This window comes from Schistocerca americana, chromosome 1 (assembly GCF_021461395.2).
Source record: "Schistocerca americana isolate TAMUIC-IGC-003095 chromosome 1, iqSchAmer2.1, whole genome shotgun sequence".
NCBI lineage: Eukaryota > Metazoa > Arthropoda > Insecta > Orthoptera > Acrididae > Schistocerca > Schistocerca americana.
The window spans coordinates 891,566,435-891,580,458 of NC_060119.1; the positions used below are offsets into that span (position 1 = coordinate 891,566,435).

A 14,024-nucleotide genomic window follows, 5' to 3' on the forward strand; every position below is an offset into this window, starting at 1 on the left:
AAATCCACGACGGAGACGACAAACAGATATAAAGAATGGCAACCACTCACCTATCACTGACTGATGTCTGGTGTATAACCACACGTAACACAGACTTTACTGCAGTGACTGCTTAGGCCTTTACTGTATTATATTGTGTAACATAGGAGGAAAGGGATTTAAAATTACAAATGATCCTGCTCCCCTCCTCAGCAAGGGTATAATCTAAAATTATGTAAACAAAGCATTTTTCTTTAATAAAGGTGAGTTTTATTAGAACTTTCATACATATTTACAAAATTAAATTTATTGTTTTAAAAATAGATCTGTAAAAGTTACCTTAACAGGAGTAAAAACAAATGGATTTTAAATTTCGTCCACATATTTAAGCATTTAAACCTCCGTCAATGTTTTTCACAATTATTTTACACAATGATCATTTTACATATCCAGTATCTAAAAAAGAACTAAAAATAGCAAAAACATGTATTATATGTCTTTTTTCAACAACTTCAGCCATTTACATATGGCTCATTCCATGTGAAAGGACCCTTCATAATAATAAAAAAAATAATGTTTAAAAGATCTTACAGTGTGGCATATCTCTCTGTAGCCAAAAGGTCAAGGAAGCAGAAACTAATCCCAGTTTTCATTATATCCTGGCCTGAAAGGTGTAAAACAGTTACAAACTTACTTTTGGTGTCAGGAAAAAAAATTGTAAAATTTAATGTGAAATGTTAGCAGCCCTACAGACTAGTGTCTTTGAAGTTGAATGTCCATGTATTGTGCATATACTCTCTGGATAATTGTGAAGTTGTAGCTGTGGTTTTACATTTATAATACAGGTAAATAAGCTCTGAATCTTCAAAAAACCAAAATACGGAATTTCTGTCACACTCACAACACAGAAATAGACTTATTTATTTATCAGTTTAGTTTCATGTAATGTAAAGTTGAAAGTTTGTAAAAGTGAAGTTAGTTTCATGGGATACAACTTTGAATTATAATTTTTTTTTTGTAGAAACAGTCCATCATGTCAAGAAACACGTTTCGGGTGTGACATGTCAAAGTGTTAGAGCTGTTACAATGATACCATAACTTTGTAACAAGGAAATTTTACTGTAACAACAGACACAGTTATTGTCATTGTTGATATTATTGCTGTGATTGTTATTATTGTCAACCAGCTGAAAGTATTATTCTTGTAATTTATTATGGGACAAGCATGTCATCCACTGAAAGGTGCTGTAAGTTTAGGGAAAAACTGAAGCAATCTCCAATTCAGTATCAGGCAATGTTAGAAAGGAACGCAAAAACGATAAGTTACGGAGAGAAAAAAATAAAGCTGCCTTGCAGGATGATCGAAAGAAGCTTAAACATATGCAAGATAGGAAAAGACAAAGGAGGCATCGAGAAAAGAATAAAATTTCTGCTCAAACTCCCACTTCATCTTGAAAATTGTCACCCTCTAAATCATATAGTTCCAAAAGATCACTTGGGAAGGCTGTAAACAATAAAGTATTTTCTTGCTGTTCTGTTTTAAATTACACTCAATAATATTGATGTATCTGTGTGACACAACCGCAATGTCACACCCGCAACATGAAGGAAAAAAATATGTTGTGTTTTGGAAGTGTCTGTGAATAAAAGTTAACATATCTTGTATTTTACTACTCCTTTCTTCACTGTGTAAAAAATTATCAATCATCCTGATTCAGAAGTAGAAGACAAAATAACTGAAGAACACCTCTATGTGCAAATGAAGGGTAAAGATTTGTCACACCCGCAACACTTCTTCAGGATTTTTTTAGCAGGTTGAGTGTAAAATTAAAACCTAAAATTTTTTACAGGAACTTAATAACATGCTATTCTATTCATTAAAGTAAAGTTAGCCTTACTCTGACAACTGAAGTACAAATAAATATAACTTTACGCGTGAAAAGTAGGACAAAATGTCACACCCGCAACAATGGAATGACCCATATGTCAATGTCAATGTACTTAATCACCATACAAATCGTTCAACTGAGCAATGACTTTTCTGGAAATTCTTCCTGGGGTGTTCGTCTTTTTAGCTGATCCATGTCGAGGAGTTGTAAGTAATTTGGTACTCTTCCTAAGACTCTCATATGCATACTGAGCGCCTATGTTATTTAGCCTTGAAGACCTCCTTAGTGAATAGTGTTTCTTCTCAGAGTCTACAACACAGTTCTTTGTTTCTGAACATTGTTCATCAGAGCTGACCGGAACTCCTATCTGTTCCAAATTATTTATTGCTGTACTGCCATTGCTTTTTGTAGCAGTTGCTTGCATGGTCTGGCAGTGACATGAACATTTTCTACAGACAGTTTCCTGATTTGAAGACAGATTTTTAACAATTTCTGTCAAATTTGCCAGTTCATTTAAAGTTTTATCCAGCTTTTCATCCACGTTTTTTAGCTTCTCATCCATGTTTTTTAGCTTTTCATTTATTTCAGTTTGTTCATTAAGAATTTTCTGTTCATTTCTTACATCACAAGTGTTGACTCCTGTGTTCTTGTGTATCTGCTTTAAAATTTGAGACTTTAATAGGCTTGACTCTTTCACTAATTTTTCTTCTATATCGTCAACATTCTGAAAAAAATATTAATGTTATTTATGTTACAACAGGTTAAACATAAGTACACACCAGTAATAACTATAATTTTGAATTTCCATGTAAATAAAATTAAAGTCAAATGTAAGTTTCCAAACTACAATGTTTACTAGAATTAATAAACTCACTTTTCTATTCTAACAATCAGTTTTAGTTTAATACTCATTCCTGGTGACTGAACTAATTATTATTCGAAACAGGAATAGTGTCTGGTATTTTAGAAAGAAAGTAAGAACAGACTTTTAAGTTTAAGAGTGAACAAGACTTCATTTGAAACGCCATTTCACAATTTGTCACGTCTCTAATTTTCTTTTTTCTGTTTGAAGACATGTACACTACATGACAAATAATGCTCAGTTTCTTTCATTCTTACTTAAATACTCAAACATAGGAGTGAACTACCAAAATTGTGAAATGAGCAGATGTGACAAAAATGAAGTACCGGTAGGCTAAGAAAAAAGTGCATCGATCTGTTATGACTGGTGGAAAGATGAATGGACAATGAGCCTACATGAGCATGCATTACTATATGAAGTTAAACCTGTCAACATACAAGCATGGAAAAAAAGGTCACAAAAAATGCTAATTTGAGAAAATCAAATAAAGAGATTATTTTGGGTCATACTGGCCTGAACACTGCATATGTAACAACTACCATTTGCAAAAAACTGTTTTAACAATCAGATATCTGCGTCACTGACAGCTCTTGGAATTACAAATTAAATCAATGATTTTTACAAATACCTCATACGATAAAAAAGATAAAAGAATACTTCTTTTAGGAGTTTTGGACCTGAACAGACTAGCACAGTTAAATTCGTCTGCTCACTGTTACTAGTCTAGTCACTGCTTTACAGTCCCTACAGAAAGGATAGGTAAGAGGCTGTAACATATTCCTCACTGGTTCTTAAAACTACAAGCATCTGCTATTCCAGGCTACTTCTAGCATTTCTGCGAAACTGTCTCGTGGATAAGCTACCTTTTAACTATTTGTTCTGACCACATTTATCCTCTTATTTCAACCCCTCACACTTGAGCAATTGTGCAGAATGGGTTGCAGCACCAGCACTCCCCTTGGCAGACTGACTGCGTTTTCCCTGAATCCCACCGAAGAACCTAAGTCTGCCACTTGCTTTATGACAGTCTATGTGACTGTTTCACTTCATATTCCCCGAATTATTACACCTAGATGTTGTATGAGATGACCAATTCCAATTGTGACTCACTGATAGTTTAGTACTAGGATACTTCGTTTTTGTATTTTGTGAAGTTAGCAATTTTACATTTCTGAATATAACCTGTACAATTGCACACACATGCAACATGTTTATAGTGATGTTCACGGCAACGCCAATTCTAAGGCTGTATGGAAACAGACTCCAACAATTGTGGATACCGCAGCCAAGAAAATGAACAATTTAAATTCAAAAGAATGTGTAAAATCCCTTACACCACTGATAACTGTAACTTGAGTCATGCTGGTTAATAAATGTGTGGTAATGTATTCTATCATGTTTGTAGTGTGTTCTTCCCAGTTACAGAAAATAACTGTATGCTACAATGTCATCAAACCATCAAAAAATTGAGTTTGTGTGTATGTCAGCTATCATAACTGTGTATTGAGTTTCTGAGATCAACTTTGGGAAAAAAAACCTTGTATTTGCCTAGGTGATAGCAGAAAACCATATGAAATTCAAACAAGGGCTGTCTAATCTGTCACACCTATAGGCTTTCATCTGATATGTGGATTAAACCTAAGTCTCACTGACTAGTGTGTCTCAAGCTATTGTACTGTTTTTATCATTATACATTTCTGAAGACGTGACATGGCATCTGCTAAATACTACTGTTATAGTGTAGTACTATTCAATAAACTTAAAGCACTGTTCATGTAACACAGCATAATGTCAATGTTAGTTTGAATAGTGACACCTTCCCTGACATAACACAATCTGCTTCATTCCATGGCAAATAACTTTCTATATCCAAGATTGCATACATACTTATTTGTTTTCGAAAAATGGTTTCAACAGGCTTTGCTGTCATCTTCTGACCTTAAAACTGTTACAAAACATGTTCACTGCAAGCTGGAGCCTCATGCCCAGTTGCCACATTAGTGGATAAAATGTAGCACATTATGCAAACGTTTGTCACAATGGACAGAACATGTCAAGCTAACATACACAGATGTGCTATTTCACATTTTATTGTATACTGTGTTTTTTAAGACTTAATCATCTGGGAGTGCTATACATACAGAAATGTAATAGCCTCTTCGAAATAAATTAGTGTGCTCAATTTTTGCCATATAACACCCTCACACAAAGAAATGAAACAAATATCAAGATATTATCTCTAACTTTTAAGCTTACACAATTTTATAATGTACAGCTAATATTCTCACACAGTAATAAAGGAAAGAAAAGTTTCCAATGAACTCTAACCACAACCATGTTTGCAGCATGAAAATATCTGAAGATAAAATTTTGAGAAAGAATTTAACTGTAGCTGATAGTTTATTTACTTTGATAATGACCACATCCTTGACAAATAACTGAAACGCCATCCAATGTATCACAGAATGCAAACTGAAAAACAATCTGTCGAAACATCTAGCTTCAAAAGTTACATATTTGCAACAAGTCCTTTTGATAACTTGTAGCTCATTAGAAAGAGTAGAGGACTGAGTATACACAATGCACTTTAAATTGTGTGGAGACTGTCATGTTACAATACAAGTACCAAACATACTTATTTGGTTTTTTGTAATACTGAAACAAAATATAAAAGCTGGAAAGTAACTTTACGAGCAAAATAATAATTAAACTTTAATGATGTCTTGACAAGTATCAAAACAACTGCTGATATAAAGTTACATTTGCTGAAAAAAATCTTACTTGCATGTTTAAAACAGGAATGCTAAGATATATTTCTGGAGTTACTGATCCTTACGAAGAAGTAGAAATATTATATAAAAAATACAAGCTGGCATTCTATGGATCAGAGCATGGAATGTTAGACCCATTAACTGGGTAGGTAGGTAGGTTAGAAAACTTAATAAGGGAAATGGATAGGTTGAAGTTAGATACAATGGGAATTAGTAAAGTTCGATAGCAGAAGGAACAGGACTTCTGGTCAGTTGAATACAAGTTTATAAACACAAAATCAAATAGGGGTAATGCAGGAGTAGGTTTATAATTAATAACAAAATAGGAATGCAGGCAAGCTACTACGAACAGTATAGCAAAAACAAGATAGACACAAAGCCCACACCCACCACTGTAGTACAATGTAATAAAATGGAACACCTTCAGCTGTCCTTTCGCTGTTATTTATTATATAGCTACCAGTTTTGGAGATTCAGTGCACCACCTTCAGGCCTTAACTGAGACTGAGGGATTAACTCCAATTGTGTGCATGTTACCTCAGCGGCCAACATCAACAAACTAGCTTCCATGGCCTGTAACAATGATGATGTGTCTCCAATCATCAACTGGCAACTACCAACTGGTCGAGACATATCATCATTGTTACAGTCTACAGAATCCAGTTCAAAGATGTTGACCACTGATAGAATCGTGTGTATGACTGGGGTTAACCTCCTCGGTGTCAGTTAAGTTCTGAAGATGGTGCTCTGAATCACCAAAATTGATAATTATATAATAAATAACATTGAAAGAACAGCTGCAGGTGATTCATTTCATTACGCAAGCAAACGGTCAAAGTTCCTCAAACCTTCAGTCAGAAAGGATACCAACTACATGGTGCATATGTGGACATGGTGAAAAAAATTCCCGGATTTCCCGGTTAAAAAAAGTTTTTGTTTCTCCGGGTGAAAAATACACCTTTTCCATGTTATGTGACAGTACACTTTCCTTCGGAACTGTAAAACTTATGAACCCTTCAAATGGTTAAGGTTTTATATATCGACATAGAACTTCCTGGCAGTTTAAGGGAGGGGGGGGGGATGACTACGAACACTTTTTGAAAGGTCTTTGATGTGAGCAACATGTACTCTGCATATTTTTATAGTCCAATACGCTGCATATTTTTGTATTACTAAATTATAAATTCTAATTTCACCAAAAACAGCACAATAGTTTCCAAAGCATTGAAATCGAGATTGCGATGCGATTTTGTAAGCCAATAATAGCTTATGCCACATGATCTCTCCAGACAATAACAGCAGATATTCAGTGCATAAGGCATGTGATGTAGCCAGCCACTAGCAACCTCACTTTTAAGTAGTGCTAGCACACAGTTAGGAAAAAGTTAATGGTTTAAGGTAATATATATAGTGTAGCTACAAGAAAAACTAAGCTTTCACATATAATATTGGTCTCTAATAAGATCAATAAGCTACAAGAAAAGATAAGTTTTTACTTATAATATTGGTCTTTTTTTGCCTGTGTTACACTGTAAAATACATCACACCAATGTGCCAGTAAAATTTTAATAATGACATAAATGTCTGGTTTTCAGGGCTCAAAATTATTCTAAGTGGTTGGTCCTCAAAGTTTTAAATGAGAGTCAAACACACTGTGGTTTAAGAAATTCTTCGCATGTTCTCATATGTAACATATTTCATCTAGTGTAAAAGCAAAAATTTACTTTGATAGTAATGTGTTTCAAACCACCATTTGCAATATCTTCCTGCTACCTGTTAGAAATAAGGTCATTTCAGCAGCTTCCAGAGAGTGCCAAAAAAAAGGTGTTACAGCACGTACGCAGCTACGATGACGTAGGAAGCCCGTATATTCAATACATATAAAGCATTAAGAGATCTTACATTATGTCATAAAAGAAACAGGCCATCAGAGGATACTCCAAGAGCATTGGAATTTCATAAACCATACTAAACTGCATAATTCAGCTAAAGGTGCACATTTGTATGTCCAGATTCACAATGAAGTAGGCCCCAACCTGATATTAAGCTTTTCAGTGCGGTTTTCTGGATGTAAATTTTCTCATGTTTGATTCTTTATTATGGCATAATGTCATATGTGCCTGGAGATGAAAACGTGCACTTGAAATTCGACAAACAGTTGGAACTAGCCAATAGTATGGAATAAAACACTTTGTTTCAAATAAATTGACTGCCTCAGGGGAAAAGATCAATAAAAGCCAAATTTCTTTAGCAAACTGACAAAAATAACTTCATTGTTTTGCAAGGCGAATAATGCTTGAATGCCAATAACATGGAAACAAGAAAGCTGAAATTAACAACATATTTTAGCATTCTGTTATCATGTGAATGTATTTTAATCCACTTGGTAGCTCGCAGACACAGAAATCGGTTTTGTTTTCATTTGTCATGGGAGCTGTAAACAAAGAGCGATCAGCAAAATCGCAAACGTAAACACGGATCAAGTGGGACTACCCCCCTCCGCACTGTAACTCAGACTGCTCGCACATGTGTGGATCAGACAGCTTGGGCACACCAGAAAAACTTTTCCTGGTAGCATATGGCTCCTTGTTGCTACTGCCGATATAGGTAACAACCACTCTTCAAAAAGGAAGAAGGTATTGCTCATATGCAACACAACTGCACATGAGCCTACTGGCAACTGCTCAAATGAACCTAATGTAAACTGTTTGACATCACGCCCATCAGAAGCAGTTTGTTGTTGGCAGACACTTTTGTGTGCACTGTGTTTTCTTTGCAAGTTATGTTTTATTGTTTTGTTTTCTCTTTTTTTATTTTTTTTATGTTTTATCGCTGCAGTATCATTCGGCAGTAGGGGATACAGTAATATTCTTTGTTATAGTGTCAGTTCTTACCCATCAAAATTAAATTTAACTGAGAACTAGAACAATGAAAAATTTCCTGAATTGTTGAAAATTCCTGGGTTTTCCCCAGTTGAAAAAATTCCCAGACTTTGCCAGATTTCCCCGTTGTCCTGGGGGTTATACATCCTGAACTAACTTTGCAAATGAAGAGACTGAAGAAATGTATGATGAGATAAAATAAACTATTCAGATAGTTAAGAGAGATGAATATTTAGTTATGATGAGGGATAGCAACAGGGAGAGAAGGAAAAATAGTAGGTGAATATGGAATGAGGGAAAGGAAAGAAAGACAAAGCCATCCGGCAGAACTTTGCTCTGAGTGCAATCTAATCAGCGCTAACACTTGGTTTAAGAATTATGAAAGAAGGTAGTATATGTAGGTGAGACCTGGAGACACCGGATGAATTCAGATTTATTAGGTAAGGGTTAAGATATAGATACTTGAACCAGATTTTACGACATTTCCAAGGGCAGATGTGGACTCTGACCCTAATTTATTGGTTATGAATTGTAGGTTAAAACTGAAGAAGTCGAAGAAATGTAGGAAGTTAAGGACATGGGATCTGGATAAACTGAAAGAACCAATGGTTGTTGAGAATTTCCGAGGTAGTATTCAGCAATAAGTCACCAGAACAGGGGTAGGAATACAGCAGAAGGTGAATGGGTAGCTTTGGGAGATGAAATAGCAGGAGAGCAGAGGATTAAACAGACAAAAAGACAACGCCTAGTAAAAATCCTTAGATAACGCAAGAGATACTGAATTTAACTTATGAAAAGAGAAAATATAAAAATGCAGCAACTGAAGCAGGCGAAAAGGAATACAAGTATCTAAAATATGAGATTGATAAAAGTGCAAACTGGGTAACCAGGAATGGCTTGAGAACAAATATAAGGACTTACAAGCATGTATGAATAGCGGAAAGATAGATACTGCCTACAGGGAAGTTAAAGAGGCCTTTGAAGAAGAAAAAAAGAAGAATTTCATAGAGGACTGAAAGACCTAAGTTGAAACAAGGCCCAAGGAGCAGAAGAAATTCTGTCAGAACTACTGAAAATCTTGGGAGAGCCAGCCATGACAAAACTATTCCACATGGTATGCAAGATGTGTGAGACAGGCAAAACATCATCAGACTTCAAGAAGAATGTAATAATTTCACTTCCAAAGAAAACAGGAGCTGACAGGCTTGGATTCTGGACAAATGTAGGGTGTGAGGCAATACTGACCCTATGACTTACCTTAGAAGATGGATGAGGGAATGGCAAACTTAAGTTGACAGCATTTGTACACTTAAGAAAGCTTTTGAAAATACTGACTGGAATACTCTTTGAAATTCTGAAGATAGCAAGCATAAAATAGATGAAGCTTAAGGCTATTTACAACTTGTACAGAAATCGGACAGCAATTATGATAAGAGTTATGGAGCATGGAAGTGAAGCAGCAGTTGAGAATAGAGTGATACAAGGCTGTAGCCTACCCCCAATTTTATGCAATCTGTTCACTGAGCAAGCATTAAAGGAAACCAAAGAAAAATTAGGAGTAGTACAATTGAATGGAATGGACAGTTTTTTAGAGGAGGATATGTGATGAACATCAACAAAAGCAAAACAAATACAATGAAATGTAGTCAAATTAGCTGACGTTGAGGCAGTTACAAAAAGAAATGAGACACAGTAGTAGATGAGCTTTGTTATTTGTACTGCAAAATAACTGATGAAGGCTGATGTAAAGGGGTTGTAAAACGTAGACTGCCAATGGCAAGCAAAGTGTTTCTGAAGAAGAGAAATTTGTTAACAGTGAATATAGATTTAAATGTTAGGGAACCTTTTCTCAAGGTATTTGTCTGGAGTATAGCCTTGTATGGATGTGAAACGCAGACAATAAACAGTTTAGACAAGAAGAGACTAGAAGCTTTTGAAATGTGGTGAAACAGGAGAATGCTGAATATTAGCTGGGTAGATCACATACAGATAAGGGGATACTGAACAGGTTTTGGGGAGAATAGAAATTTGTAGCACAACCTGACTACAAGAAGAGATCAGTTTGTCAGACACATTAAGAGACACTACGCGATCTCCAATTTAGTATTGGGGGAAGAGTGTGTGTGTGTGTGTGTGAGAGAGAGAGAGAGAGAGAGAGAGAGAGAGAGAGAGAGAGAGTGTATGGGTGAGTGTGGGGGGTGGGGGGGGGGGGGGGAATGTAAAAATTGCTGAGGTAGACCAAATGATGTAAACAGTACGCAGATTCAGAAGTATGTAGGCTGCAGTAGTTATTCGGAGAAGATAAAGTAGCATGGAGAGTTGCATCAAACTAGTCTTCGGACTAAAAACAGTGACCTGTCTAAAGAGTTTAGAATGTAATAGTTGTATTGATGTTGGAGTGACTGCACCATGTTTAGCAGTACGAACTGAGGAGGACACATGGTGATGTGATGCACTAGGAGGCAGATGTGATGTGTTAACAGGCCTCATGCATCAGTACTGCACAATTTCTGCGCTCATGCTGCAAGTTTAATCGCTGTGAGAAATATGTAGAGCAAAAACAATTTATGAGCAATTTTAAACTAACAGCTGGCTTTTTATTTATTGCAAATTGTATTCATTATGCTTGTCCAAGCAACACAAACTGCGAGTCTCAGGTTATTAATTCAGGGTGTATACCCGGACAAGGAAAAAAAAAATTTCCGGATTTCCCAGTTAAAAATACACTTTCTCCTGGGTGAAAACTCACTCTTTCCGTGTTAAGTGACGGTATATTTTACCTCGGAACTGTAAAACTTATCAATCCTTTGAATGGTTATGGTTTTATACACGGGTGTATAATTTCCCAGCACTTTAGAAAACGAAAATCAGGGGAAAAAACACATTTTGAAACAATCGTCGATGTGCAGCAAGACGTACACTGCATATTTTCATATTACAAAAGTATAAATCCAAATTCTACCAAACGACCGCATGTTACTTTCCGAAGCACTGAAATTGAGATTCAGCCAATAGCAATATCACTGTTGAGTAGTGTGAACACACAAACAAGAAAAGCAAAGCTTTCATGTATAATGTTGGTCTCTAAGGTTAATAAGTTGCAAGAGAAGTCAAGCTTCCGTATATAATGTTGATCTTTTTGGGCGTGTTACACTTTAAGATATATTACACAAATGTGCCAGGAAAATTTTTAATAATGACATATAAATGGCATCCGTTTGGATTTACACCACTCAGCTCATATAGCCCCATCCCTTTTTGTCTCGAGGAAAGTTTATTTCTAGATACGATGAGGATTCCCCTGACAGAGACATCAAGTACACTATACAAACATTCAAAAATCAGTTCACGACTCATTCAGAAATCATCCCAACAGGGATGCATTGCAAAATAGATATGAATAATCGATAGACGAACGTGCGCTGAATGCTAGGCCCTTTGTGAACCCAGTTTTTTTCCTCAAGAATATATCTGGAGCCATCAAACTCATCAGTTTGGGCTACTTACAATTCATGGTGATCATGACAAATGTGTTTTTTGTTTCAGAAAGTATATTCGTCTGAAAAATCAACATGTACGACTGGCAGAAATAATGGACTACTGCAGTGGTCAATTATTATCTTATGACAGTGCTGTATACAAATCATCTGCTTAATAACAGCAGCAGAAGGCATGTCCCACTCTCTTATCTGGGGGGAGAACTTCATGAAAAATTGCTGTATCTATATAATCTAAAGTGCATTCAGGTCCTAAGGCCACACTATCATCATGGCAGACAGCAGTTGTGTCAATGGCTGTTGCAGAAGTGCGCTGCAGATCCACTATTCACATCCAAGACTATTTACCAATGAGGCAGGTTTCACAAGGGATGGTGTTATGAATCTCCATAACTGACATGTATGGCCAGATGTAAATTCCTAAGCAATTCAAGAAAGGGGCATCCACACTGATTCTCAACCAAAGTATGGGCAGGAGTACTTGGCAATAGATTAATAGGGCCATATGCACTACATCACACAGGTTAACTGGGGCACATGATCTGGACTTTTTCATTAATGTATCGCCTACCTTGCTGGACGCTGTGCCTCAGTCCCCTAGACTTTTGGTTGTGGGGACATTTGAAGGAATTTGTCTTTGTCTATGCCGCACCAATCAACGATGGGCGGACACTACAGGGTCGCGTCTTCAATGCGTGCCAGTAGGATAAGCAGCAGCAGCAACAACAACAACAACAACAACAACAACAACCCGGTGTAACTCAGTGGTTGCATCATTCCTTATGCCGGAGGGCAGAGGGGTTCGTTGTCATGAGTAGATGCCATGTCGAACGCCTTCTTTAAACATATTTATCGCATGAAATATCGATTTCCGGACCCGTGTTTATTGGACTTATTTTTCTTGTTTCAGTGAGTACTACAAGCTCTCAAAGTATTCAACATTTTTTTAACACCCTATATATGACAGAACATGCGAAAGAAATGCTGCTTATACTGTCACCGAATTGTAACTCTTAAGAATACGCATTCTGAGCAAAATTGTGGAGCACTTTTTGGACAACTCTCTTATTTACATAGTTTGAACAAAAAGTAGCAACAGACGACTCAGCACAACAGAAAGAGTGAAGAGATTTCTTTTATATTATATCTGAACACAGGCAAGAACTTCAAAACACTGTTACTTTGGATTTATAAGAATAGGTTTGCAACTAGAATTAAATTTAGAATATAGCGAGAGTGAATTTATTTTTACTTCATAGAACTAACTAGCAACAATACTAAAAGAAATAAATAATAAACAGACCAACAAAGAAGGAAGCAGTCCATGACCAACAACGAGAAATTACCACCAAAAATTGCACAAATCAATTACGAAATTAATGGAGATAGTGCACGGACTGCGGTAGAAATTTTTATTCCTTGAGTGAAAAGGCGCAGCTAGGCCATGCACTTCAAGTAATGGTCGATGCTGAGCTGAGAACATGAGCAACCGTGCATGCAATCGCAAACATTACTGAATTGCAGCTATGTTAATTATACGAATTGGTAATCAAAGAATATTTATTTGTGCAACTGAAATGAAATAGTACACAACAGTTGAAACTACATAATTTGTTTGAAAGTTGAGTGTTAACTGAAAAACACTGTTTCGAGTGGACAAATAAGTAAGCTGATCAAACAAAAGATTTGACTGTAACCATGGCATGATCCACGTGATAAAATTACTCTGAATGGACAAGATCACAAGCCAAAGAATTGTAGGACAAGAGTCTAGAAGCTTTTCAAGATTACAAGTTACAAACAGATGGACATCTTGTAGCAGTAATCAGATTGCAAATTCATGCATAAGAAAATAACAGACAAACACATGTGAAATTTACGAAAATATGGACAAGATACAATGAAGAGTTTGTAAGGAATTAAAAAAGAGTCATGGAAATTATCAATATCCAGAAAATGTCAAAAAAGGTGTAAAAGAAAGCACGGCCCAAGTAAAAGAAATGTGTGTTTGAATATCCATATCAACTAAAACAAGTAAAAAATGGCATAAATGTGGGAGATTTTCCAAGAACTACCAGCAGTATGGGGGCAGAAGCAACTAATGACATATTTGCCACAAGATGGTCTAACCAAACCATCCATTT

At 36.1% G+C, this 14,024-nt stretch overlaps 1 protein-coding gene across 3 annotated transcripts in view; it reads right to left on the reverse strand.

Moving 5' to 3' along the window:
• Positions 1 to 285: 285 nt before the first annotated feature.
• LOC124614461 overlaps positions 286 to 14,024 on the reverse strand; it is a 153,717-nt gene continuing 139,978 nt past the window's right edge. For 2 of the 3 annotated variants that reach the window (XM_047142946.1, XM_047142945.1), the window contains exon 9: positions 287 to 2,592. In XM_047142946.1, coding sequence (XP_046998902.1) covers positions 1,981 to 2,592 — 612 coding nt within the window. In that variant the 3' untranslated portion in view covers positions 287 to 1,980. Of the gene's footprint in view, positions 2,593 to 14,024 lie in introns of all 3 variants that reach the window. The other variant, XM_047142947.1, reaches the window with a different exon arrangement.